Below are 25,995 nucleotides of genomic sequence, written 5' to 3' on the forward strand. Positions count from 1 at the left end.
GTCACTCCTCTACTGCGGCTGAACTCCATGGGCGAAGCCAGAAATCCATGTCATTGGGGTCATCGGGGTCTAAATTCTTGCAATCTTGTGTACATAAAAGAGAAATTTGCTACTTTCATGATGGGATTACAGTAGAGTTAGTCGATGACTGCACGCAGGTCCGCCCCTGCTGAACTCTGAACTGCAGATTCATCAATGAAAGAAATGCCTGATCCATACCTCACGCGGAATTTCCCTTTCCTTCCGACGGAACGCACTTGTTTTCGATAATTTTATTTTCTTTTTGCAAAAAGCCAAAATATTATATACCAGTAAAACTACAGAAAAAGGCTGTCTAAATAAAGTTGCAAATGCATTGCTCATACCTTATAAAATTCCTTGAAAGTAAAGGATGTCGGGAGAACTTTCGGAGTATGCACGTTAAGCACCATTTGTTAATCGAAAAGAAAGAGCTAAAAAAACGGAGAAAAGGGGGCCCAAGAAATCAGCACTCTCACACTCTCACTCCAACACTCCTACTCCCTACCCTCTCTCTCGCTCTACCCCTGCCCTCCTCGTCGCCTTTCGCCGCCGTCTTTGGCTCTAACCCTTCACCTTTCGATCCCCTTTCCCACTTCTGTTACCATCAACCCATAACCCTCGCCCGAAGTCCGCTGATTCTTGATTGCTCCGAGTTCTCGCCTGGTTCTTGGCAAGGTGAGCTGCTTCTTTCCGCATTCCCCCGGAAATTTCCGTTTGCTTCCCCCTTTTTCTCGGTTTGTCTCCTGATTGCTGACGGCGCACCTTTTCGCAGGCCAAGAAAGGTGGTGATTTCCTGCGCATCTCCGATATCTCCCTCCATCAAAACTGTGATTTTTCCGCCGCCATTCCTGCGCCATTCTTGAATTTGGCGCAGCGAAGTCGTTTCTTTCGAGGGTTGAAATCCTTGCAGCTTTGCGCGGCCAAGCCGGGGTTGAAGAATCGTAGCAGATTGGTAGTAGAGAGGGACGCCGCAGCCAGTCGAAGGTATGATTCAGCTGCTGTTCCTCGTGCTGTTCGCGGAGGGCGCGGTGGCGCTGCTTCTCATGGTGAAGGTCGGGCCGCTGCGGGAGCTGGCGATGCGCGTCGTGGACCAGGTGAAGACGGGCAAGGGCCCGGCCACCGTGAAGACCCTGGCGTGCACGCTCACCGTGATCCTCATGTCCGACGTTGCCAGCATCCTCAAGATCCAGAACAGGGGGCTCAAGCTCGGCTCCGTCAGCCCCATGGACCAGGTGCTCTGGAGGACGCACCTCCTCGAGGCATCCCTCATTGGTGAGCATTCGTCTCCCTCCCTTGGTTATTTTTAACTGGCAACAGTAATGCCAGCCGCTTAGCATTTTTGTAATGAACCAGTGTATATGGATGCAATGACGAATTAGTGACTGGCTGATTTCTGCTTAGGTACCTAGGTGGTAGACAAGGTAGCAATCTGACACCAAATGATCTGGATTCAGTTGCCAATTTAGAGTTTGTTCTTGACTACCAGAAATTCAGGTTACCCGATCCAGATTTTGAGTTGTAACCAATTGCTAGTCTCAAAGGTAGATTAAGGATAGCTGATTTTATAATCTCCAGTTAGTAAGTAGTAGCAGCAGTCATCTCCTTTGTTTACCTGGTTGGTCAACTGTTCAAAAAAAAACTAGATTATATTGGTCTATTAGGATACTACAGGAGCATTCCTATTGGATGGCATTGCATTGGACTATTGTTATTCCCTTGCTACCTAGGCATCAAGAAAGACAATAGCATGTTGCAGCAATGATTTGCTCTTCAGGGATTGTTTAGTACTATTAGAATTTTAACTATAGTTATTTTACCTGAAACCCAAGGTAAGCTATCCAGTGGCAAATTGGTTTGCTTTAGCACAACATACTCCTATCACGTACCAACTTTATACAAGTTTGTTTTATACATCGCTCCAGCTTGTCGTGCACTTTGAGTAGCTGTGGTGTGTGATGAAGATTTAAGACTTGGGAAAATGTTGTCTTGAAAATGGTATGTGGGGTGAGGACGAGAGTTTGTATGTAGAATCTAGGAAGGATGCTGTCTTACTCAGGAATGTTAGGGAGATGCCAGATAAGTTGGTTTCTCAAAATAAGATGTATTTTCTCCAAAATTAATCTACAGCCCTTGGAATTACTCTAGTACTGTTTGCCGTAGTTAGTGATTTCAGTTAATTTCCGGCGTGGCTCTCTTGGCTTAGGAATCTTAGTTATAACTTTTAGATTTTTAAGAATTATGATGCGCAAGCTACAAAGGTTGGCATTTTGGGGAATAAATGGAGAAGATTTGGTATTATTTTTGAGGACCTATTTCATACTTGGGCATTTAGAGTCTGCTTAAATTATACAAAAGAGGTATTAGGGCTAGTAATTGTAGTAGTAGTAATATAAAGGGGCTGATAACTTAGGTCATGGTTCAGACACGTGAATTATTGATTTCCATGAGCTTCTATCGGAAGCTTGTCGATCTGTTAAAACTATTATGACGTGTTTATATGTGTAGGTATTGTGAATGCTATGGCATGAAATAAAATTTCTATGTATTTATGGGGAAGGAGGTGTTCTTGTTTAGAGTTTATATTGATCTATGCAGTCGTGAACTTGTTGATCCATGGGGTACAACTGTACAAACCATAAAGTTAGATTGTCTACGAATGTTCCAAGTCAGAAGAGCAGGTCCATGCCAGTAAAGTTACTATGACAGCATGGTTTAAGCATAATTCTATCTGGCTTCTTTGAAGCTGTTGGTTCAATGTAGTCTTCTCGTTCTTTTGTTTTCATTTCTTTATTTTATCTTTTTACATAGGGAGATTCATACCTGAAATGGTAAATGGTAAAAACAGGCCTCAGAGGATATTATAAATTCCCACAGAACCTATACTATGATGGGGATGTCGAACACATCTATTTTAAGCTCAGGGCAATGCTGTTTGTTGTTTCATTATGAGAAGTACCGTATAATCTCTTTAATAACTTAATGGTGGTCTCACACATTTTATTTCTCCTTGTAGGATACACTCTATTCCTTGCATTTGTAATCGACCGGCTGCACCACTACCTGCGAAAGCTCATGACGCTGAGGAAAACGTCCAGCACATCAAGGGAGGAGGTCGAGAAACTTCAGATGGAGAACCAATCCCTCCGTGAAAAGGAGGGCAACTCCTCCGGTGAAATGAAGAAGCTCCAGCGGGAGATTGCAAAGCTGAACGAGAGCATGAAGAAGCTGAAATTCGAGAACGAAGAACACGAGAGGAAGGCATCGGCAGCGGAGGCCCATGTGAACGCGCTGCAGAAGCAGTCGGAGGAGCTGCTCCTTGAGTACGACCGGTTGCTGGAAGACAACCAGATCCTGCAGACTCAGCTACTTAGCAGAGGCTGAGGTATAAGCTGGTCCATGCAGCTTCAGTTATTCATTAGCAAGACTCCTACCAGATGGCGTCAGAGAGCCAAGCACTTCCCTGTTTCCAATGAAGAATTATGTGATTCTCGGGGTCCATGCTGTTCCTAACTTATGATCTTGGTGCAAGGATGGAGTGTATTTAGAGTTCTTGTTTCTTCCTCTCTTTTTTTCTTTTTTGTATGGAGGTATTTTAAGAGCTAGGGGTGATGATGCGATGGGGCATGAGGTTAACCAGAATGTGGTTGGATAATGTTGAACTGTGATGTGTGCCGAACCCCATGCCATGCACCAACCAAGCTGTGATTTGAGGGCGAAGCCATGGATGACGGTTGATGGAATCCTGGGCCAACATGCAGAAACCGAGCGTTTCTTATCACACACTAAAACTTGGCCTATACACATCCTGGGCCGCTTACCCACTGGCCATGCACCTGCCGCGGTATCCAACAGCCCCGAAAAAACATGCAGGAAAAAAAAAACCAAGACCATCTCAAATGAATAAATTCAGTTTTCCTTATGGATCAACTGTCAGCTGGTATTCAGGTGATCTAAACAAGAATACATCCTCTGCAACGCATTTACAAAAGCTCCCGCTCAACAAAAAAATGAGAGTGAAGAAACAAACATCAGGCAGCTGAGCAACAGCGGCATAGTTACAGGCCGCGATCATGACGTGCAGCAGCACCGGACTAGTACTATGGTTGAGTCATCATATGAACTGCTTCAAGAATTCAGTCGCCACGAGCCGGCCACGAGTGTTTACTGATAGCTTCAACTCGCTGATCTCCTTGTCGATGTCCTAAAGTTCATGTAAGCACAATGATGTGAGTATGGGTACATGCCAACATAGAGTACAGTGCAATGTTTGCACCTATCAGGCAAATGTAAAAGCAGCAAACTGATGGCGAATAAGAACAAATGGCTTTTTTCTCCTTGTTTATCATCTTACCTCCATAAATTGCACGATGAAATCTATGAGCTTGTGCTTATGCATGTCCTCGCAATGGTAGTTTGTTATCAGAAAACTGATATCATAACCCTGAGACGTAAACGATGCATACATAGCAGTTCAGTCATAAACAATTGGAGTTCTGCAACTAACAGGAAGGGAAAACATTTATATCGACAGAATAGATCACTATGTGTGAAAGTGCTAATAGTATGAGTGTATGACAAAATAAAACCAGTACTAAAAAAGGTTGGCAAAATCATGGGCCATCATTCAGTTGTCTACAATGGTGTATCCCTGTGCCTAGTAACATTACTAGATTGACTTCAATTGCAGACAGTTCATGTTTACTGGGAAAACTAACCTACTGGAGACATAAAGCAATACCAAAGGTGATCGGTGTAAGAAGGAATTGTGATACCTGAACCGGTTTTCTCCTTAACACTTGGAATGCCTCTGCCCTCATTGACAAAAACCTAAGAAATTTCTTTGCAAGAATGTTTTCCAACTCATCTGCTTGCTTAACCTGTCAGATCAATCAGAAGCTTTGAATACACACACACACACACACACACACATACCAGAATACCAGATGACAAATGATCACCTCAAAAAATATATTATACACATGCAGATGCAAAATATAACTGAATAGGCACCATAAATTGTGACATTTGGATCTGCCTTATTAGTTTGAATTAGGCACCATAAATAACTCAATTTTTTTACCAAAGACTACACTTATATACACAAACAAATCATGGTATGGCCCAAAGGACATGTTAAATTTTAGCAATACGGAACCCTAATAACCATAGAAACAGCCGACAAGGATATCTACAGTACCTTCATGCTTATACGTATTGAATTGATTGAAGTCTCTATTAAACATTTTTCTGCTTCATTGCGGCATATCAGTACCTGTACACAAATATAGGCTATGAATCACACAATTCTGAAAACATTGAGCAAAACTTCTAAGTGTCTTATCCAAATAAAATAAGGATACAAGTAAAGACACCATGCAAGCTACATCTGGAAGTAACCAGCCAATTAATTGTTTTGTCAACAATCCACCTTCTGTTAAGAGGTATCCTATAAAAATGCTCAAACTAATATCAACAATCATTTGCGTTTCTATTTTTTTCATAAAAACATAAATAAAAAATCATGGCATGATGAAACATGATATAGCATTGAGTAACCAATCTCAAATTTACTTAAGCTGTTAAGCATGATATCGTAGAAGTGTGCGCCTGTTGCAAATTAAAAATGAAAGTACTGCCATCATTAGTTCTCAGTTTTTTTTGCCTAATAGAGTATAGTTGGTTCATACACAGTTTCTAAAGAAGAAAAAAAGGCAATAATGAAAACTTATAAACTGAATTTAAGATCCTGCCAAATAAGTCTCACTCACCGGGTTCAGTAGAAGTTCAGGGCTCGTCCTGGAATAAGGAATTAGAAATGAAGATGGATTAGTAAGGGCAAAAAGATCTAACCACTTACAGAAGTCGACATGGAATCAGATATGAATTATACAATTCTATAAGCACAGTTCTTGGCTCTAGAGAAATAATACAGACAAGGACATCTCAAAGAAGCCAATGATAGATATGGTTTTCTTTTAACTTCTGCAATCTGCACTCTGTGTAGTTAATCAGGGCAATCTATGCATATTTCTAGCATGATTAGATTCATAGAGTAATACTTGAATTTAAAATGCCTCAGATCCCAGAAATGCACCTAAGATGGAAAGAAAGAGGCATATGTTACTATATTCACAGGACCAAGGTTTCTAGCGTAAACATGGCAGTGGCAGTAATTTTGACACGACAGAATCCTACCATTGCACTGACAACTCTTTGGAGATTTGGTCAAAACAAATGTGGCACATCAAAAAATAAAATGATTGGAAATTCCTGTATGCAGCATGGCTTACTTGAGCTCCACCTCTGGCTTGTTGTGCCTCTCGACTTCTTGGCAAGGGAAATTCTAGTGGCAAAGCAAAAACATAAACCACCTAAGTAACGCTTCTGATGAACTGAGAACAGCAACAGCAGGAGGAGCATTGTAAAAGGAATGGCAGGTCCGCAGGTACTTCTGGTCGAGCTGAAACAAAAAAAAGGGGGTACCTGGAGGCACATCGCCGCCTCTAGAGTGTTCCGGATGCAAGTGAGGTACAACCGCAACGTATTGGCCTGCGAGAAGAGATACGCATTAGTACTGCCTGATATTGATGTTTAGCACACGCCCAAATGAAGCGTAGGTAGCACAATCAGCCAAGTCGAAAAAATTTCTTCAGCAGTTTGAAGCCGAGAGACGTAGGTGGCCCGGGCAAACGTCGATTTGAGACCAGGTATCAGCGAGATCTCACGGTTGAGTGCTCCCGGTGGGGAGGCGAATGATGGAATCAAGGTGGGTTGCTTACCATGGCCGACGCGGCAGCGAAGGATTCGCGGTCGGTGCGCGTGACGGGGACGGAATAGGTGGAGGCGGAGGAACACGGATGACGAGAGCGGCGGTGGCCGGCGTAGAGGTGAGCACGGTCGGGGACTCCCCAACTCGGGCCGGTTGGGAGGGTGGGGAAAGGGGATGCACGCAAGCCGTGGCTGCGGAGGCAGGTCAGCGTCCGGCTGACAAGTTGGTCCCACCGGATCGGAAATGGGCCCCCGACAGCCCGACTTTGTGTAAACATTAATTTTTTTGCTTTATTATTTAAAAAAAATTGCTTTCACCGGCTAGGAAATTGAGCCGTGGAACCGTGAACTCTCTAGTAGTTTGTAAACTGCAGAGTTCTTTATTCAAAAAAGTAAATTACAGAGAGTTTGCAAGCCGAAAAACACATGCCGTTTGCTTTCATCGGACGAACCTGGATGTCCATTAAAATTGACAACAAAAAAAAAACGTTAGACTCAAGGTCTCAGTGATCGGAACAAGGCAAAGGCAAGGGCAAGCTTTGACATAATCGTAGCAAGCACATTACGAGTTACGACCACACTCGAATAGAGCAGCTTCGATCGAGATGCAAAACTTGTCCAGGTAATCAGGTATACACAAGTGAAGCACTAGCTCAATTAACAATTACTACGAGACATGTACATCCATGCCAGCAGGGTACTGGTCGACACGTCATGGGCCAATCTGGCTTATAATGGCCATACTCGCTTCGTCAACTTCTTTGCGGGAACGATCGATGCCATCCATGTACATGTTAGCCTGGAGAAAAGGTTATGTTATATCAGCAGCCAAGCTCACGGAAACAAGTGCTTCTTATCATCTCGGAGTATCTTTTTCGGAAATCAAATAGGCTTAGCTAGGGGCGTACCGTCTCACAAACTTGCTCAAACGTGGCATAGATTTCCTCTCGTTTTTTTCTGCCAGCAACCTCTACCGAATCGGATTGGGAGCATAAATCCGCAGCCTGCGTGTTGTGTTCACAGATAGGCGGACAGTATGTCAGTGATTCTGAAAGAGGAATACAATAAAGAAACAGGATGACAGAAGCCTGCAGCCTTTGGTAATCAAGTACTAGATGCACAGCCTGCGTTTTCCTTCTACATTTATAAAGCCCACAGCTACTAATCAGCCTCCAAGGTATCATCACAGGTAATATGTAAAGCAGTAAAACGTTGGATGCAGCAACTCATGCGGTGTAATTTCGAAAGGATTCTAATTTCAATAGCTGGAAAAAAACAGGAGAAAAGCGTCACCTTTGCAATCTTCTCCTCTATTTCCCTTTCTCTGTCTGCAAGGCACTTAAGTTCTGATTCAACTTCAGATTTCAAGGTAGTCATCTTCTGTTTATTCTCTTCGATTCTTTGGTCCCTTTCTTTCTCCTTTGCCTTGAGACGGACCTCAGTTTCATGTACTAATTGCAAGATGTTCATCCGCAGTGATGTGATTAGAAAATTTGAACTAAGAACTCACTGAACAGTACTTGAGCAGTACAAATTTAGAAGCAAAACCTTTTGATTGCCATTCAGCAGCTCTAATGCGAATGGTCTTCATCTCCAAACTGTGGTCACTAATCTTGGCCTTTTGTGCTTTAACATCCTTCTCAGAAGCTTTAGCAGCAGTGCTCTAGCAGGTATAATATATTTGTACAGTCATTGTTAGACCAATATACTCAAGCGTGCAATCAGCCGGGGGGGGGGGGGGGGGGGGGGGGGTGATTATTGCGTGCAAGAAAGCTATTCGTACTGTTTCGTGTAGAGCAGAGATTTTGGAGAGATGCTTGGATAGTTTGTCACAGACCTGCGAAATGAAGATAATAATCATGCAACTACATCAATGGAGCGCATCCAGGAATAAGAAAGGTGAAACCTCCCAAGGAACAACAATAAATATCAAATGATTCTTCTGATTTGAGCAAGGCCCATCAGTAGAAGTAAGAAAAGAGTGACCTGAAGTGTTGCGCGGAGAAGTAAATGAGAACCAGAAAAACACTATTTTGCTAGCACATGATCTGTAACTTTTATAAGAAATCATAGCAAATTCTATTACAAGTTTTTAACAAGTATGAGAAATTATTGCACCAACTGGCATAAAAAATGTGCATCATAAAGAGTACCTTCGTATACATCTCAAGAGTATTGTTTTTCTCCTGGACTTTATGCATCGCCATCTTCTCCAAGGTCTTTAATTCATCACGGACTCCTTTCTTCTCCTCAACGGTTTTCTTCATAGAAAATAGCATCCATAGTTACTATACCAGCTTACGCAAGATGCAGATTAGCTGATTGAGGACAATCAATTTGACATTCTATGCACATCGAAAAGACATGCATAGCACATAAAGAAATGAGCGCCAGTGATTCTATGGAAAATGAACATTTTTTAAATGAATGCAAGAATCAAGGTAGCGCATCCTGTGATGATTTCTATAGCAAGTTGAACGAATAATTCATTCATAGTTACAAGGAACTGTCCAGTGATAAAGTCAATCTGATAGCTGAAAGAATGGCAGCATCCTTACTAGCCCTAGGTGCATCGAGTAAATCAGTAAGGAAAACCATGGCATGCTGTTCTATCATGGAAAGAAATTCTGGGAACTACAGGATGCCTTCCATGACTGGAACCTTCAGGTTTTCAGGATAGGCATTCCAATATATTCGAATGAAAAGATAAGTTTCCTGAAGAATTTATGCCAGCAACAAAAATAAATAAATAAATGAAACAGCCTACCAGGGTCTTTTCAGGGGACTGAACAATTTTGGATAATAGCTTTGAATTTTCTTGCGAATGTTTGATCAGCTCAAAATCAGCTTGGGAGATCTGCCAAGAAAAACAATAGAAGCAGTGAATGCAACATTATGATGTAAGTGTTACTTTGTATAGAGTATCAACATTCCAGTTTGATTTGAAAAGAGCAATTTAGCTGGTCGATGTCCACATGCAAAGTAAAGACGATGCAGCTAAAAACCACTTATTAGTTAGGAAGAAATGTCAGCAGTCAGTGGCTGATTAAAAATTTGAATGTCTTCTGATTATGCTGGAAGACCACTTTCTTAAACAAGTAAACATACTTTCAGAGCTCCAGGACTGGTTTGGTCTGGAACACCTGTAACCTACAGAAGGTGGAGCCTATGAAACTATCACTTCTCGTGGTCAGAAAGCCACAGCAACAGGGGTATTTCCTAATGACTCCAGTATCTCCACTTCAATGAGATTTTCAACCTACACCAGGATACAGCATTCAATGTATAACCAAAACCAGTGGCAAGTTATATGATCGAGTCAGATTTGTTGCCATAAGTGGGTTTGAATAATTCCAGCAACGGTATCTCACAATCAGCTATGGCTAGGCCAAGTAACTGTTCCAACTTCCAACCCAGAAGCCTGCAACTGAATCTAGGCCAAACAAAATCTACTAATTCCAACATAATTTGTTATCCAGTTGGTATCGAACAGCACTTTTGACCATATGACTTAACAACTAATTTCATTGTTAACCCATACTACTTCCTAACTGTCCATGTTGCAGGCATAGACCTAACATGCTTAGTTACATGTAATGTGAGACTTGCTCTGTTCACATGCTGATAGCATAACATGGTGGAGTCTTGACCAATAACCAGAATATTCAAACCCCTTATTTTTCAGATAACAATTTGTTGACAAAAATTATCAGCAATACCCCAAATAATGTAATGGGCAGTACGAAACTACTCAGTGTTGTAAGTAAGGCAGCAAGCTAGAACCTAGAAGTAAGAAGATTATGGACGGTGGCCAAGACAGGTTGGTAACTCACATGAGGTTCAAAATTGGCATACGAAACACTAGCAACACTGGAATACAACGCCACGTACAAAACATAGTATGTTTGCGAATTGCGATCCTCTGATTGGGGCATCGATCACACAGAGCATAAGAATAACAAAACATATCGCCCAAGCAGCATCTAATAAAGGAAGAAAAGGCAACACGGGACAGGGATCAGCACCTTGCTAAGGAGCCCTTCTTTCTTTTCGTCTACAGCTTTTGCTCTACTTCTCAGCGCCAACTGATGCGTGTTGTACTCTTGAATCTTCTGCCTGAGGGTGTTGACCTCCGCCTGGAGCTGCTGGACCACGGGCTCCTCCATCTGCTCGTTGTAGGTATGCTCCGTTTTCGCCTTCTGAAGCTGCATGAGGGGAAAAAGGCAGACAACAGCGAGAGGAACTTTTAAGAATTTCCCCCGGACAGACAGAAGGCAGGAACTGCGAAGAAGAAGGATGTGCACGAGACCTCGGCGACCCTAGCCCTGAGCTCCGTGAGCTGGTCCTCACGCTCGAAGTACTCTTGCGAGATGGGTTTGAGGACGTCGAGCTTCTCCTGCCTGAAGTGCAGGTAGTTGACTAAGGCGCTGAGGATGTCGATGATGCGGCGTGGGTGGGGGCGGAGGAAGTCGCGGAGCGTGAGGCCCCCGAAGTAGATGGAGTCGAGGAAGTCCCGGGCCTTCCGGTAGATGCGCCTGAGCGCCATGGCTTGCAAGTGGTGCTCCGGGTTTTCGAGCACCAGCAGCTCATCGAATCCTAGCTGCTCGTCGGGGGGGTTGTCGCTGCATAAGCAAAAATGACCCCCAAATCTAGGTGAGACGCGCAGGGGAGAGCGAGGGGGGAGCCGGGAGCGGCCGGGGGCGTTTACCCGACGACGTTGGTGAAGAAGAGGGAGAAGACGTTGGGGAGGAGCTCCGGCTGCGGTTTGGCGATGTCCTCGGCGCGGAGGTTGGGGTTGGGCGCGATGTCGTAGGAGTGCAGACCCTCCGCGATCTGCGCCGGCGTCATCTCCGGGAAGGAGAAGTTGGTCGCCATCGGGCCCCGCCGCGGGCGGCTGGCTGGCGCCGGCGAATCGGACCACCGGATGGACGGACGGGTCGGGCGGCGGCGTTCGGATTTCGCTCGCTCTCTCTCTCCCGCCTGAAGAAATTGGAAATAGAAAATCAGGGTGACGCGCCTAGGTTTCCGTTAAGGAAGTGTCCGGTGGCATTCATTGACGAGACGGCCCAGGCGCGTGCGTGTGGCTCAATCGGCCCACTACTGATTGGATTCCCGTGCGGCCCACCCACGAACACGGTGGGCCTGTCTAACGCTTGGCAAGGCAGCAACGGGCAGCAAGGGCTTTGCCTGAGCAAACATGAATGAACTCCGGCCAGCCAAAAAAGCCTTTGGAGAATTGGAGGAGCAAGGGAAGGAACGTGAGTAGCTTGATTGGGAAGTTCGTGCATGCTGCAAAGCAAAGTACTCGTAGTAGCATGGAGGCTAAAAGTGTCCACGCTACTGGTCCATAGACCATAGGTGCCGGAAAACACCAAACCAAAAGGAGGCTCCATAGACCATAGTCTCATGGGACGCCATGGATGGCCGGAGCATCCGGACAACGAGGCCTATCCCATCGGTCGGCGCAGGCGGCATCTTCCATTGTGGGCGCTGGAATATTCCTCTCCTTCCAGAGCAAGCTACCCAACGCTGACGTCACTACCGGAATAGTCTGCTCTAGCTCTTTTCCTTCAGATCACTAATAGTCCAATGGATCATGGATAGCTTTGCTTCGGTAAGCATCCCTAAGCTTGGAGTTCTTCAGGTTTGATAACCAGCGCAGTTAACACACAACATCACCTGACCTCGAGTCCTGATCTGAGCAAGGAATTTCTCAAGGGCGTGGACAAATTGTCCATTGCAGGCAGACCATTGACACGGTACTAGGAGTAGAGTAACCTAGCCGGAGTAGTTTATCAGCACAGAGCACCAACTTTCGAGGCGGACTCCGCCACGTAGCATCGCGTTGACAGGCACGCACTCTTTTTCGATCTTTCCCGGCGCCGAATTTTTTTTTATTTTTAACTTTTTTGTTTAACTCGGAGCGACGTGACAAGTCTCGCTTTAAAAAAAATTATAACTTTTTCGTATGAAGATAATTTTTATATGAAAATTGTTCTTCGTAATGAAAAACCATCTAGTTACTCCTAGGTTGGATCTAGATTTTTTTATATGAAAATTGTAACTCTCGACGAGATCTACAACTTTATAGTTTTGAGTTTTTTCATTTGAAGTCGTTAAGATACATTAATAATTTATCTAAATTTTAGATAGCATATTAAGCGCCTGATCTATTTCGCATCACCAACTTAACTTTGTTCACATTGTTCCACCACAGAAAATCTATACAGTATATTATTTATGAAATTATAGGAAATAGATAAAATTAATATATGAAACCTACTACAGTTAAAATGAAAGATATATAATTATCAAATATGGAACATAAATAATAAAATTTGGGTATGAAAGGTTGCATAGCTAGGTAGTGCTATATTTCAATCAACTCCTATACCGAATGTATGGGTAGAGAAATAATCAATAATTTGGACACATGATAAGGAATTCTGAAAGTAATAGGTTTACATGATCCGGAGCTTGCCTTGAGCTACTTTAATGTTAGTTTCTTCAGTAGTCCCTTCAATTTCAGGCTATCATTAGTAATCCCTTCAATTTCAGGCTATCATTCAGTGTTAAATGGCTGTCGATTCAGTTTTATCAGAAATGATTCAAAATAGTCCAAACTTGCAAACTTTGAGCTTTCATTTGAATATGAAATCCTTGATTTCTCTAGTCAACAACTAGAACAAACCAATCACTAGGTATCCGTTTGTTTATGGTCCAAAAACTTCCAAAGTTTATATACAAAATCTCTCTGAATTCCATTTCAAAGTTGGTCACTTGATACTGTTTTCAAACTTACAATTTTTCCGAGGTTTGTTAGAGTGAACCTTGTTCAACATCTTTGACCTTAAATTTGAGACCGTTCTGATCTGATTCTTGGTCCAAATATGACTCCATTATGTTCCATGCACTTCCAACTCTTTGTTCCATTTTTTGCCAAATTTTCCAAAATTTGAACCTTTTGTTTGATTTTTGACCAAACTTTACCTTTCTCAAATGAGTTGACCAAAACCGACTTGATCTCTCTTACAAGTTCATAATCCACTTATTGTCCTTAATAACATTTGATTAAGAATTTCAAACACAGGAGTGTTGCAATAAGATACTATATGAAAGTAAAAATATTGGTTCACCATTTTTTTTATATCAGTTAAGTTGGAGATTGTTCAATAATTAATTGAGCGTGGCTAAAATGCTTTGTGACCACTACCTCACTCGATGTTGTCTTCACTGCCTCGCTATTGCTTGGAATCTGCAAAATTTGACCAACGAAGTATTAAGATGTTTGAATTTGTCTATGATGATGTTGGTGTAGATTAAACAAAGGTAGCAAATCATCAGGGAGATGGGTCATATTTAAATGTATTTTAAATTTGAAATTTAAAAAAGGGTCAATTTGGGTAAAATGTGAAATTTTAAATTTTAAATGTGATCAATATGATGGAAAGCCAAGGTTTAAATTTGAGGAAAAACCTTTTAAGTTTGATGGTCCATGATGGAATAAAGAGTCCCCCAACACTTAGCTAAATTTTTCAAAGTGGTGGAAAGGTTGTCAGGTGGTTATATTCAGAAGCCCAAATATTTCTCTTTTTCTTAAGCATGTAGAAACGGCAAATACAAAGATACAAGTACAATCTATGTATTTCTAACATGGAAGAAAAAGAAGTTAGCTTAAAGGTGTCAAATATCATGTATAAGTCACCAACTTATGTTGTTTCTAGCTATAGTTGGAAAGTGATTAAGTCATGAAGGCGACGATGAATGGACATTTTTGAAGTTAGCAACTTATGTTGTTTCTAGCTGAATTTCATATTTTATATACTTGTGCTTACTATCACACTATATAGTCTTGTTAAATACTTTATGTGTTGCACTATAAATATTTTGACACTCGTAGCAACGCTTGGGCACAATCCTACTGATGATTGTATATATCTTATTCTTATTGCAGTAGCTTATGACATATTAGTCTTATCTATTTCCTATAATTTTATAGATAATATTTTGTATAGAACTTCTTTAGCGGAACCATGATGAACAAAATCAAGTTGGAGATGACCGAAACAGGATAGATCAACTGTTAATGTATCTTAACAACTTCAAATAAAAAAATCAAAACTATAAAGTTGTAGATCTCATCGAGAGCTACAATTTTTATATAAAAATCATCTTCATCCAAGTTCATATGAAAAATTTATTATTTTTTAAAGTTAGACCTCTCCGAATGGCGTGACAAGATCGTGCTGTCATGGTGGCGGGAGTGGCGTGACAAGCTTTCGGAGCGTGGCACATCTTGTCACACCATTGCATATAGGGCGACAGAGTGTTCTTGTCACGCCATGCGGATCAGCACGATCAAAAGTGTCAAACGTGCAAATATTTGTATTTTTAAAATATTAGTTAAAAAAGTTAAAAATAAAAAAAATTCCCCGGCGCCTTGCTTTTCTTCCCCGGCCGCCTGACCGGCCTGGCCGTTCCAAATCTGCCATGCGGTGGCCGGGGCCCACCGCCGCAACGCAACTGTGCGCGTCCTCAAGCCGCTGCTGCTTGCGGGGCGGCGGCGAGGTTTATAAATTTCCCTCCAAATCCCCGTCCCACTTCGACGCCATCAGCCCCCCACCCACCGATCTGTCTTGTTACCGGAGCCCGACGGCGAAGGAGCAGGAAGCTAGCAGGCAGCAGCAATGCGCCGGGCCTTACTGCTGCCCCTGCTGCTTGCGGCGGCGGCGATAGTGGCCGCGGAGCCGGCGTCGACGCTGTTCGGGCCGGCGCGCCCGGTGACGGTGCCGCTCGGGGACAGGGGCCACGCGGTGGACCTGCCGGACACGGACCCGCGGGTGCAGCGCCGCGTCACGGGCTGGGCGCCCGAGCAGATCGCCGTCGCGCTCTCCGCCGAGCCCACCTCCGCCTGGGTCTCCTGGATTACAGGTACTCCAAAAATCAATTATTTCGGCCTAATCCTTGGAACCAATCAGCTCGGTGTTGGCATTGCTCGGGGGGCTGTTCTTGGATTGACGATGCTTACTCATCTGCAGGGGATTTCCGGATGGGCGGCGCCGTCAAGCCGCTGGACCCCAGCACGGTGGGCAGCGTCGTGCGCTACGGCCTCGCCGTCGACTCCCTCCTCCACGAGGCCGCCGGCGAGTCGCTCGTGTACAGCCAGCTCTACCCCTTCGAGGGCCTCCAGAACTACACCTCCGGCATCATCCACCATGTCCGCCTCCGAGGACTGGAGCCCGGGACCAAGTACTACTACCGGTGCGGCGACCCGGCCATCCCCGACGCCATGAGCGGCGTCCACGCGTTCCGGACGATGCCGGCCGTCGGGCCCAGGAGCTACCCGGGGAGGATCGCCGTCGTCGGGGACCTTGGCCTCACCTACAACACCACCTCCACGGTGGAGCACATGGCGCGCAACCACCCCGATCTGATCCTCCTCCTCGGCGACGTCTGCTACGCCAACCTGTACCTCACCAATGGCACCGGGACGGACTGCTACTCCTGCACCTTCGCCAAGTCCACGCCCATCCACGAGACCTACCAGCCGCGCTGGGACTACTGGGGAAGGTAACAAACTTACCATGAATGGGAGTAGTAACTCTGTTTTGAGTTGTCTGAAACTCTGAACATTCTTCAGAACATTGTTCAGAGTTTGTTCAGGATGCTCAGTTTAGTATGGATTCAGAGTTGAGAGCTTATGCAGGTACATGGAGCCGGTGACTTCGAGCATTCCGATGATGGTGGTGGAAGGGAACCATGAGATCGAGGAGCAGATTCACAACAAGACGTTTGCAGCCTACAGCTCGAGGTTCGCGTTCCCGTCAGAGGAGAGCGGATCCTTCTCTCCGTTCTACTACTCTTTCGATGTCGGTGGCATCCACTTCATCATGCTTGCGTCGTACGCCGACTACAAGAAATCAGGTGAAAATTCACCATCTCATCTCTTAGGAACAACTGCTAACTCACGAGTCAAAATTCAGTAAAGAGAACATTATTCAGTCGCGCAAAGCAGCTGCTGCTCATCCAATTGTGCAGCCATTGTCCATGTCAATTCTAATTGCAAGTTACATGTGTGCTGATCAATAATGAGCAATTTGGGGGCCGATCGAGCAGGCGAGCAATACCGGTGGCTGGAGAAAGACTTGGCGAAGGTGGACAGGTCAGTGACCCCGTGGGTGATAGCCGGATGGCACGCGCCCTGGTACACCACCTACAAGGCTCACTACAGGGAAGCCGAGTGCATGAGGGTGGAGATGGAGGAGCTCCTCTACTCGTACGCCGTCGACGTCGTCTTCACCGGCCATGTAATTGAGCCTCGCCATCTCTCATAGTTTCTCAAAGAAAGCCTTCACTATCTGAAAACTTCACTTCACTTTGTCTGAAACTCTGAAACACTGGTGGGCGGTGTTCGTCAGGTCCACGCGTACGAGCGATCGAACCGCGTGTTCAACTACACGCTGGACCCGTGCGGCCCCGTGCACATCTCGGTGGGCGACGGCGGCAACCGGGAGAAGATGGCGACGAGCCACGCCGACGAGGCCGGCCACTGCCCGGACCCGGCGTCGACGCCGGACGCCTTCATGGGCGGCTTCTGCGCCGCCAACTTCACCTCCGGCCCGGCCGCCGGGAGCTTCTGCTGGGACCGCCAGCCGGAGTACAGCGCCTACAGGGAGAGCAGCTTCGGGCACGGCATCCTGGAGGTGAAGAACGAGACGCACGCGCTCTGGCGCTGGCACCGCAACCAGGACCTGTACAACACCGTCGGCGACGAGGTGTTCATCGTCCGAGAGCCCCACAAGTGCCTCATCGAGTCCACGAGATTGTTAGCGTATCGATGAGTAATTTGTTAGTTAAATTACCAAATTATAAGTTAATTACCAGAGTGGTCAGTTCTTGGCGTGCAGAGATTAAATAACATTTGTACCAAGTTGCAACTACTTTGTAGCTTCACTGCCTCCATTTTCGACTGAAACTGAAACGAATCCACCACACCACGCACATGCATGAGCATGACTAAACGGAGACATGGGCTTTAGAATTCCTGTATGGGCCAGCTCATATTGGGCTGGGCCACATTTGCCCCACGCGCGGAAAAAAGTTCCGATAATGCAAGTTCGCCGCCTGGAGTCGTCGTCGTCGGCTTCGGGCACTGGCGGCGAGCTCTTCTAGCCGCCGGCCACGCAGGAGCCGCTCCGGGCGCTCGCGCTGGCGTCAACCGCGTCGCCTCGGGTGACGTCCTCTCGGACCTCTGCCTGGCCTCTCGTTAGCCAGCCCGGTCGCCTCACGTCCGTTCAGCTCGTGGTCTCGCAGCAGCAGAGCGCAGCGCGGCGACAGCGAGCAAGCATGGCTCACTGCCTTACCGGCAGCAGCTCTCCCGCCTTCTTCTCGCGCTGCCCACCTCACAAGGTAAATCCCCTCCTGCTGACATCCGGCTCTGCGCCTGACAGGCTTCGGCCTCGTCCTCTAGATGTTCTGCTAAGCGGCACAAGCTGTTTGTGGAATTGCTCTGTGGCTGTTCTTAGGTTATGAGCCACCAGACGACTACGAATTCGTAGGTTTACTGCTTCTAAAATGTATTTTGATATTGTTTACCACATATTGTTTTCTCATGCTCAGCCTCCTTTGTACTGCAACTTTTATTGAAGATGCTCTGTAGTTCCTCTGCCAGAATAGCTCGTGATTAGAACATACTTTGTGAGTTTTACCTGTGACAATTGAACCATATCTTCATTGAGCTATTGTGTTGTATGTGACTATTCAACGTTCCTTGCCTCCTAGGAATCTCACAGACGACATGCTGTTGTACAATGTGGCACTTCATTGGGCACGCCAAGAATATCTGAAACTGAAGCTTCACCAGCTGAATCTTCAGCAGTCATTCAAGGTGGTACTGCCCCACTGGTTCACGCGCTGAAATTAACTGCCAGTCAAGATGTTTCCTGCTTTCACTTCCCAGGACACAATAGAGGAAAAGCTGCTCCATCTTCCTTGTCAAAACTTATTGGCCCAGGGGCATTTTTGCATGACTTACCTGAGTTACCGGAGCTTGATGACCTCTTCTCACCAAAAGGTGTGATTTTGGATGCCGAAAAGCGAGCAGCTCAATTGTTTGGATCATCTAAAACTTGGTTCCTTGTCAATGGAACTACCTGTGGGATCCAGGCCTCAGTGATGGCTACCTGTTCTCCTGGGGACTACCTCATTGTACCACGAAACTGCCACATTTCTGTGATCTCTGCACTGGTCTTGTCTGGTGCAGTTCCTAAATACATAATACCAGAGTATAATTCCGGGTGGGACATTGCTGGTGGTATAACCCCATTGCAGGTGGACGAAGCAGCAAAAGAGTTGGAGGAGGATGGAAAGAGGATTGGCGCTGTTCTTGTTACTTCACCAACCTACCATGGTGTATGCAGCAATGTGCAAGGTATTGTTAGTGTGTGTCACCCACGAGGCATTCCAGTAATAGTTGACGAGGCACATGGTGCACATTTCAGGTTCCATAACAGTTTGCCAAGCACTGCAATTGAGCAAGGTGCTGACCTGGCTGCGCAATCCACACACAAGGTCCTGTGCTCCCTTACACAGTCCTCAATGCTTCACATGGCTGGAGATCTAGTGAATGTAGATAAAGTAAGCCAGTGCCTTCAGGTCCTCCAGAGCTCGAGCCCGAGTTACCTCCTACTGTCGTCTCTGGATGCTGCAAGAGATCATCTGAGCAAGAACACAAATATATTTGATGAACCATTAGCACTAGCATTGGAAACAAAAGACCAGCTAATGATAATCCCAGGGATATCTGTTCTGGACTTGCCATGCTTTGCTTCTGATTTCCCTGCTATTGATCCATTGCGTATTACACTTAGTGCTTCAGATCTGCAATTATCGGGGTATGAAGCCGATGACATTTTATATGAAGGTCATCAAATCGTATCTGAGCTTGTTGGCACACGAGCAGTGACATTTGCAGTTAACTTAGGAACCAGAGTGCAAGATGTTGAGAAGCTTGTGCAATCTGCAAAGCATCTATCAGAAAAATATTTCTTTGCAAATAGCTCGAAACCTATGAAGGGAAATTGTGTCTGTGGCCCATTAGACAAGATCTCTGTGCATCTGACTCCAAGAGAGGCCTTCTTTACAAAGAAGAGGAGAGTAAGAATTGAGGACAGCCGTGGTGAAATTTGTGGTGAACTAATCTGTCCTTACCCACCTGGTATCCCAGTGCTGATCCCAGGCGAGGTAGTAACTCATGATTCACTTTCTTACTTGATGAATGTCAGACACCAAGGCATCACAATCAGTGGAGCAGCTGATGCTGAGTTAAATTCCATTCTGGTGTGCAACTTGTGATGATTGTTCTGTTGTGTCAAGAGATTATATTGCAGAGGTACTAAGGGAGATCAGTGGAGCCTTCATGATTCTCACTCCTTGGCTGCATGTTGCAGGGCGCCAGGGCTTCTGAAGCAAGTACTCTCTAGCTGCCCTTTTATACTGCATCATTGTAATCTCAGCCCTTTTTCATTTCGCAGATAGCTACTCCTACTCTATATAAGAAACTATGGGTGCTTACAAATTAAGACCACCCAAACCTGGACGAAAACTGGAAATAATAGTAGCAGCTTTGGTCGCGATAATTGTTTATTTAAAGCTTCATATGACCTATACATCGCCATCAACAACCATGAAGTAATGTGATGGTGATGATGATGATGCAGTTAGGTTTGTCACGGGCTGGCTTTCTTTCCATAACAAAGCTCACCATAAACAATAAGGACTTGTGAGCTAACGCTCTGCCCCCACTGTGCTGTTTGTTTCCTTCCCATTTAATTAAGCACATTAAAAACAGCATTTGGTCTGATCAGTCTCACTTAATCCAATCCTCTTATGACAAACTTAACAACCAGACAGGCACTTGTACACTTAAGATTCCGGCTAACAGAACAGCACATCAGCTGACAGGTGGGACCATGTCCCTGCATACCAGGCATAAGCCAGACAAATGAATGGGTTCCGGTAGGATGCTTGCTACACCTACACTACATCAGGTCATGTGAACACTATATAGAAAATGATGTGTGCATGTAGTCTTGTTTTGACTAATTTTTTTGTAAATCATGTATATTGCTAGCACCAAAGAATCTTTCTTTTTAAAGATACAAAAGCCGTGTTCTACATATCCTAAAATCTAGCATATCACTCTACTTTACTGAACCTGTCATTTGCATCCAATTAATTGCTGGTCGTACCACTAGTTGTACTCCTGTCGCATATAACAACAGATCATTACACCAAATTCATTTTCTTTGCATGTACTTATAAAGAACTTGTGCTAATTTGTCGGAAACCTGTCTAAAAAATTGACAAACAGAGCCTGGTAACAGACTAGCAGTAGTTAGGCACATACTGATGACAGTTGCATCTTATCAATCCCTGGTTGGTGAGATTTATCAGTTGTTTTTAGGGAAAGGCTGATTAATAAAGGATGGAGAGGATGGAGACAAGGCTGCTAGGTGGCCATGGATCAGAGTTCACAGTCGAAATGATTTCCCCTGCTGAGCTATCGCGTCCTTTGATCATGGCCACTAGCAGTACTATCCTAATCCTCCCTTGGAAGAAGATTGTGACAGTATGCTACGGAAAGATTCTTTCTTTATGTGTTGTATACTGCGAATTTCGGCATCGCCTATGCCTATGACATGTGGGTCCCAATTGTAGAGTCTAGAGTGTGAAGAGAGTTCATGTGGGGTGTTTCTTTCCGTCATTGGTGAATAGCGTTTTCAATCAAAGTTATTAACAGCACTAACAGCAACGACAGAACAGTAGCCCATCGCCATTGTCATATTCTTGACGTGATAAGCAACCGAAAAAAGGTTGAGGTTGCTGGAGCTGGACCCTTCCACACCGTCACCGTGCACGCGTGCACATACACCCGGTGGTTGCCACCTTTTTTTTTTTTCTAGAATAAAAATTGCTACGTGTACTGGCCAGCCTTACGGATTAGTTAATGGGCACGTCTGAAATCATTTTAATCGCTACTAGCAGCGGCAGGATGCAGTACAGTGCATTATTCGACCTGCAGCCGTCAGTAGTCTGCGTGTACGCATGATGGATTAACGTTGGTGTTGTTGAGCCAGCAATGCAAATTAAACACTTGAATGCACGATTAGTGTACTGTGTTATACATGCTTGCAATTTATTATTACTACTGACAGCACTGATCCCCTAGAAGAAGGCCAGAACACAGTCAATTGCTCCTCTGCTCATCACATTCAAAGGTAGTAGCCATGAACATTTTTCTTCTCTTTTTTTTTAGAAAATGAAACAAAAAAAATGGGGGAAACACAGAGGTCACAGCAGGCACAAACTGACATAATACTCCAGCAAGCACCACCAGTGTTGATGGAGATATGATGTGAACTCTCACAATCTATACAATTTGGCATGCATATATACACAAAACATGCTTCTCGTCTCTCATGCTCTCACCAAAAGATGAAGAAAGAAAACCAAAGGCATGTACCAAATGACAGGGATTGTTACGGCACCAGGACAGCAGTAATAACCAACAAACACACATGGAAATTTTCACCATCTCCGTGCTAACCAACCGATCAATGGATTCTACTACCGCCTTCGATTTCAAGTACTGATGAACTCTCTCAAGTGTTGCAGACAAGTTGGTCGATCATCAGGCCGAGGCGTGCGCTGCCTGGTCCATGGCCATCTCGAGCTGGCGGAGGGAGAGGGAGGAGGGCAGGGAGAAGGCGTTCACCATGCCCATGGCGCCGCTGACCTTGTTGTGGCCGTCCCAGCCGATGTGCCCCACGTGCTGCACGTCCGTCGGGTACCCGATCACCATCTCCCGCTCCTCGTCCTCCTCTTCGCCGTCGTCGCCGTCGCCGGCGAACATCAGAGACAGGCTCTTGATCCCCTTCATGAGCCTCGACACCCCGGCCGCCACGAGCCCCGGCGACGCCGGCGTGCCTGCCGCCGCAGCCGCCTTCTCCTTCACACCCTCTCCGGCACCTTCTTCTGGACCTGCTGATGCATAAAAGCGAAGAATTGAAACAGTAAGCTCTAGCTGAACTTGATCATGTTGCTCGTGATCATCAATCAAGAACTTACTCTGAGCCGTGGTCGTGGCGGTGGCCGCCGAGGAGGAGGAAGAGGGGTCGCTCTGCGGCTTCTTCTCGGAGGGGTCGGCGACGGAGACGGCGGACTGCGACATGCAGCCCATGGAGAAGGGGAAGACGGCGAAGCGGTCGCCGCCGCCGGAGCTGCCTCGGCGGTCCTTCATAGCCTTTGTATTGTAGGGGAGAGCCGGAAAGGAGAAGGGAAGGGAAGGGAAGGGAAGGCAGGCCGGCGTCTCTGCTTGTTGTGTTTTATGGATGGCTGCCGCTGCTGCAGGTTGCAGAACGCTGCAGATGGTTGGGCCTGCCGTCGTGTCCGGGCTTGTGTTTTTGGCTTTGCTGCCAAGGATGCATGATTGACAGTTTATATAGCCAGAGGGGCCAAAACCAGTATTAAAAATCGGCGCTTTTCAAAAAACATTAAAAATTGGGGAAAGGCAACGTTTGGTGGGAGAGACTACAGTCTAGAGAGAGAAAGGCACACAAAGTGGTAGCTGCTAATGCCACTGTAGAGAGAGACTGGCATGATATCATCAATCTCGATCCAGATGATCCCTGTACTTGGCAGATGGCACCAGGAATTGATCTGATTATTGCTGCTGCCTGGATATGATGCTGCCAACATGGCATTTGATGATCTGCAAATTTGATTATTGCCTCTCCCTGTGTTGGACACTGCTACTATTCTGCATTAATTTCTCTTTGAAAAAATAAACTATGTATGTACAGTATTTAAAGGCATTGGCAAGGTCCAGATAAAGCAAGAGGTGGATTTGCTTAATCGAGCAATGAATCCGTGGCGGGTTTGACCGACCGACAGAGGAAAGAGATGAGGAAGAGAGATGGTTGGGTTAGGTCGGGCGCCATCATGGCATTTGCCGCTCCTTTCCCTCCTTTGTGGTTTCTGCATCCGTCTTGTTGCTTCACCTCCTGGTGTTTCCTAGCTCTGGAAACATACTCTATGTGGTTTTGGATGGGCAGACAGGTGGGGGTATACATGCTTGTTAAGTGCGTTCTTAATTCGATCCATGTGTCATGCTAACACATGTACTTCTGTGTTGAGATAAGATAACCCCCTTCACTTGAGGATAGTTCCTAGCTAGTGAGGTCTTGCAGAGCAGGTGCTGAGAAACAGCATTATTAAAGTCACGAGTTATCTGCTCTAGAGTCAATTCCATGATCTCTCCAGCTTCAACTCCATGCACTTTTTGGAGATTTAGCTGAGGTTCATGGGTCTCTTCTCCAACCACCTGTCTGCAAATAAAGCGAGTGAGAAAGGGATCGCTCGCAGCTACTTATATTGATTAAGTAACCAAATCTAATCCGGCAGCACCTGTCGATCAAGGTAACGAAGAAAAGAAATATGAAAAATGCCCACGCGCATGGAGCACTTTTGCTTTCGATCTTGAGTTTCATATTCTTGCAGAGATTCTCGGGGTGATGTTCATATGTCTGTGTTCCTCCAACCACCTGCTGCCCGCCTCCAATTTGCTCTCTGAAAAACAAACAAGGCGGACCTTTTATATATTTGAGAAAGGGATTGCTCTCATGTACTTAAACCAAAACCGATCTCACGAACACATCAAGCTAGGGAACTGAAAAGAAAGAGTGCCTTACAGACCAAGCCAAGGCACAGCCACTTGGAGTCTGTATCAGGGTCAGGGCAGGCCAAATTAAAAGCTAGCTCTCACACTCCATAGAGAGTCGGAGTCCCATATGGCCACTTGGCTTCACTTCACTTGGCTTGCTTGCTTGCAAGCTGCAGCTTCACTTGGCTTCACTTCACTGGCTTGCTTGCTTGCATCAGCTGCCACTGCAACGGAATGCAAGAGAGAATTGGAGAGATGAGGTGCAGGTGCAGGGCTGGGTGCGGCGACCAACCGCTTCCAATTCCAGGAGGGGGAAGGGTCAAGGGGGATGGGCTTGGATTTCTGGAGTGGGGTGCAAGCGATTCTGCCTGCGTCCCTGTGTGGCCTGGCCTGCAGGAAAGGAAGGAAAGGATGAGTGTTTGGGTGGAGGTGGGTGCGGCGACCACGTCGACGACAGCGATCCATGACGATGCCGACTGTCATTATACTAGTACATTACAGACGACTTACTTACTAGTAGTGATACAGAATTATAGTATATGTTGCTGGTGATCAACGATCGATCATGCATCTTTCCTTCTTCTTTTTTTTCCTTCTAAAAAGAGCTTCTTTTACTAAACCCTGATGGTTAGTGCGTACTGACACTGACAGATGCATAGACACCAACATTTGGACTGAATGAATGTCGGATCAAGTCATTCATCAATCCCTTCCGTTGGGTACATACCATGCACCAAGATCAGCACAGGAGATGGATGAGCAGCAGCTGCAGAGGGAGTTTACGTGTACCTGCTAGTGTGCATACAGCAACGGATCAGATGGAATCACGAGCAGACGGGGTGCTATCCTGAGCTACGAGACGAGGAAGCCAACACGAGCAGGCAGGCTGTGGAATCACGAGCCTTGGATTACATGGGAGCTCTTGCCACCTCATCCTGTGCTGTGATCCGCCCGTCCTCTGCGCGCTGCAGCTGCAGCCGACCATCGCTCCATTCCAAATTTCCCCGACGGCCATCCTTGTTGGGAACTAAAAGTAGGATCAACTTGGGAACTTGTTGCTAACCAGCATTGATGCTGCCTCCTGAAACTGACGAATTGTTTCAGCTGCCAACTTTTTGTTGACTATTGCTTGATACAGCACAAACTTGCGTCCAGTTTTCACTTGCATCGACTAATTCGTAGTGACTATTCTAAAGTAGGGCCTTTTGTGCAAAGTACACTCTTTTGCGTTCAGAAGAGTTCATTAAATGTAGCAGTGAATTAAGTCGGAGTAGTGACTTGCCTCTTTGTTTCTTCATGATAAACCTGGCTTTTAATAGTGTGAACGAGGGTGTTGTCTGGATTGGAGCATGCGTGCATTTGGACAACATGGCACCCATTGAAATAGCTCCTTTTGATTGCCTAACAGCTCCTTCAGAGTCCATATACAAGTGAGATAGAAATAAAAAAGAACATATTTACACTCAACACACGAGAAACCACCC

The 25,995-nt window shown here is 45.6% G+C and overlaps 6 protein-coding genes across 8 annotated transcripts; 3 read left to right on the top strand and 3 right to left on the bottom strand.

Annotated features, from left to right (window-relative positions):
* Positions 1-481: 481 nt before the first annotated feature.
* Positions 482-3,715, top strand: LOC117838052 (uncharacterized). Its single transcript, XM_034717920.2, has 3 exons — positions 482-696; positions 794-1,293; positions 3,035-3,715. Exons 2-3 carry the CDS (start codon positions 1,008-1,010, stop codon positions 3,400-3,402), a joined length of 654 nt encoding a protein of 217 aa, XP_034573811.1. The 5' UTR covers positions 482-696; positions 794-1,007; the 3' UTR covers positions 3,403-3,715.
* A 203-nt stretch (positions 3,716-3,918) lies between these two features.
* Positions 3,919-7,082, bottom strand: LOC117838051 (actin-related protein 2/3 complex subunit 4). The gene is made up of 8 exons (XM_034717919.2): positions 6,801-7,082; positions 6,505-6,570; positions 6,312-6,364; positions 5,790-5,817; positions 5,219-5,293; positions 4,794-4,898; positions 4,373-4,462; positions 3,919-4,222 (listed from the first exon to the last, which is right to left on the bottom strand). The coding sequence occupies exons 1-8, from the start codon at positions 7,065-7,067 to the stop codon at positions 4,133-4,135; spliced, it is 774 nt and encodes a 257-aa protein (XP_034573810.1). The 5' UTR covers positions 7,068-7,082; the 3' UTR covers positions 3,919-4,132.
* Positions 7,083-7,272: 190 nt separating this feature from the next.
* Positions 7,273-11,960, bottom strand: LOC117838050 (kinetochore protein NUF2 homolog). The gene is made up of 10 exons (XM_034717918.2): positions 11,498-11,960; positions 11,099-11,411; positions 10,815-10,994; positions 9,557-9,646; positions 8,943-9,050; positions 8,573-8,626; positions 8,338-8,452; positions 8,083-8,240; positions 7,698-7,793; positions 7,273-7,588 (listed from the first exon to the last, which is right to left on the bottom strand). Exons 1-10 carry the CDS (start codon positions 11,662-11,664, stop codon positions 7,502-7,504), a joined length of 1,368 nt encoding a protein of 455 aa, XP_034573809.1. The 5' UTR covers positions 11,665-11,960; the 3' UTR covers positions 7,273-7,501.
* A 3,321-nt stretch (positions 11,961-15,281) lies between these two features.
* LOC117839637 (purple acid phosphatase 15) lies at positions 15,282-17,729 on the top strand. The gene is made up of 5 exons (XM_034720022.2): positions 15,282-15,720; positions 15,828-16,359; positions 16,496-16,713; positions 16,906-17,096; positions 17,208-17,729. Exons 1-5 carry the CDS (start codon positions 15,477-15,479, stop codon positions 17,628-17,630), a joined length of 1,608 nt encoding a protein of 535 aa, XP_034575913.1. The 5' UTR covers positions 15,282-15,476; the 3' UTR covers positions 17,631-17,729.
* Positions 17,730-17,888: 159 nt separating this feature from the next.
* On the top strand, positions 17,889-21,421 carry LOC117839636 (uncharacterized). 2 transcript variants are annotated; one of them, XR_004636858.2, is made up of 3 exons: positions 17,889-18,198; positions 18,571-20,259; positions 21,254-21,421. XR_004636858.2 is itself a non-coding variant. In XM_034720021.2 (2 exons), the coding sequence occupies exons 1-2, from the start codon at positions 18,136-18,138 to the stop codon at positions 20,140-20,142; spliced, it is 1,635 nt and encodes a 544-aa protein (XP_034575912.1). In that variant the 5' UTR covers positions 17,889-18,135; the 3' UTR covers positions 20,143-20,433. The 2 variants fall into 2 exon arrangements, 1 of the variants encoding a protein (XP_034575912.1); XM_034720021.2 differs by lacking the exon at positions 21,254-21,421 and having other exon boundaries at positions 18,571-20,433.
* A 719-nt stretch (positions 21,422-22,140) lies between these two features.
* On the bottom strand, positions 22,141-23,285 carry LOC117837388 (CRIB domain-containing protein RIC4). Of its 2 annotated transcripts, none has more exons than XM_034717003.2 (2): positions 22,918-23,285; positions 22,141-22,833 (listed from the first exon to the last, which is right to left on the bottom strand). In XM_034717003.2, the coding sequence occupies exons 1-2, from the start codon at positions 23,087-23,089 to the stop codon at positions 22,481-22,483; spliced, it is 525 nt and encodes a 174-aa protein (XP_034572894.1). In that variant the 5' UTR covers positions 23,090-23,285; the 3' UTR covers positions 22,141-22,480. The 2 variants fall into 2 exon arrangements, with proteins under 2 accessions (XP_034572894.1, XP_034572895.1); XM_034717004.2 differs by having other exon boundaries at positions 22,141-22,830; positions 22,918-23,283.
* Positions 23,286-25,995: the final 2,710 nt, after the last annotated feature.

The sequence above is a fragment of the Setaria viridis genome, chromosome 9 (assembly GCF_005286985.2).
Source record: "Setaria viridis chromosome 9, Setaria_viridis_v4.0, whole genome shotgun sequence".
In the NCBI taxonomy this organism is placed as follows: Eukaryota; Viridiplantae; Streptophyta; class Magnoliopsida; order Poales; family Poaceae; genus Setaria; species Setaria viridis.

Excerpts from the sequence above, each read along its gene's own strand:
- LOC117839637 (XM_034720022.2), top strand. The coding sequence starts at position 15,477 with ATGCGCCGGGCCTTACTGCTGCCCCTGCTGCTTGCGGCGGCGGCGATA. Across the intron at positions 16,360-16,495 it reads CGCTGGGACTACTGGGGAAG|GTACATGGAGCCGGTGACTT; the intron begins GTAACAAACTTA and ends GAGCTTATGCAG. Across the intron at positions 16,714-16,905 it reads CGCCGACTACAAGAAATCAG|GCGAGCAATACCGGTGGCTG; the intron begins GTGAAAATTCAC and ends CCGATCGAGCAG.
- LOC117838050 (XM_034717918.2), bottom strand. The coding sequence starts at position 11,664 with ATGGCGACCAACTTCTCCTTCCCGGAGATGACGCCGGCGCAGATCGCG. Across the intron at positions 11,412-11,497 it reads TTCTTCACCAACGTCGTCGG|CGACAACCCCCCCGACGAGC; the intron begins GTAAACGCCCCC and ends TTGCTTATGCAG. Across the intron at positions 9,051-9,556 it reads AGTCCCCTGAAAAGACCCTG|AAAACCGTTGAGGAGAAGAA; the intron begins GTAGGCTGTTTC and ends TTTTCTATGAAG.
- LOC117839636 (XM_034720021.2), top strand. The coding sequence starts at position 18,136 with ATGGCTCACTGCCTTACCGGCAGCAGCTCTCCCGCCTTCTTCTCGCGC. Across the intron at positions 18,199-18,570 it reads CGCGCTGCCCACCTCACAAG|GAATCTCACAGACGACATGC; the intron begins GTAAATCCCCTC and ends CTTGCCTCCTAG.
- LOC117838052 (XM_034717920.2), top strand. The coding sequence starts at position 1,008 with ATGATTCAGCTGCTGTTCCTCGTGCTGTTCGCGGAGGGCGCGGTGGCG. Across the intron at positions 1,294-3,034 it reads CCTCGAGGCATCCCTCATTG|GATACACTCTATTCCTTGCA; the intron begins GTGAGCATTCGT and ends TTCTCCTTGTAG.
- LOC117837388 (XM_034717003.2), bottom strand. The coding sequence starts at position 23,089 with ATGAAGGACCGCCGAGGCAGCTCCGGCGGCGGCGACCGCTTCGCCGTC. Across the intron at positions 22,834-22,917 it reads CGCCACGACCACGGCTCAGA|CAGGTCCAGAAGAAGGTGCC; the intron begins GTAAGTTCTTGA and ends TTTATGCATCAG.
- LOC117838051 (XM_034717919.2), bottom strand. The coding sequence starts at position 7,067 with ATGTTTACACAAAGTCGGGCTGTCGGGGGCCCATTTCCGATCCGGTGG. Across the intron at positions 5,818-6,311 it reads AAGCCAGAGGTGGAGCTCAA|GACGAGCCCTGAACTTCTAC; the intron begins GTAAGCCATGCT and ends TCCTTATTCCAG. Across the intron at positions 4,899-5,218 it reads CAATACGTATAAGCATGAAG|GTTAAGCAAGCAGATGAGTT; the intron begins GTACTGTAGATA and ends TTGATCTGACAG.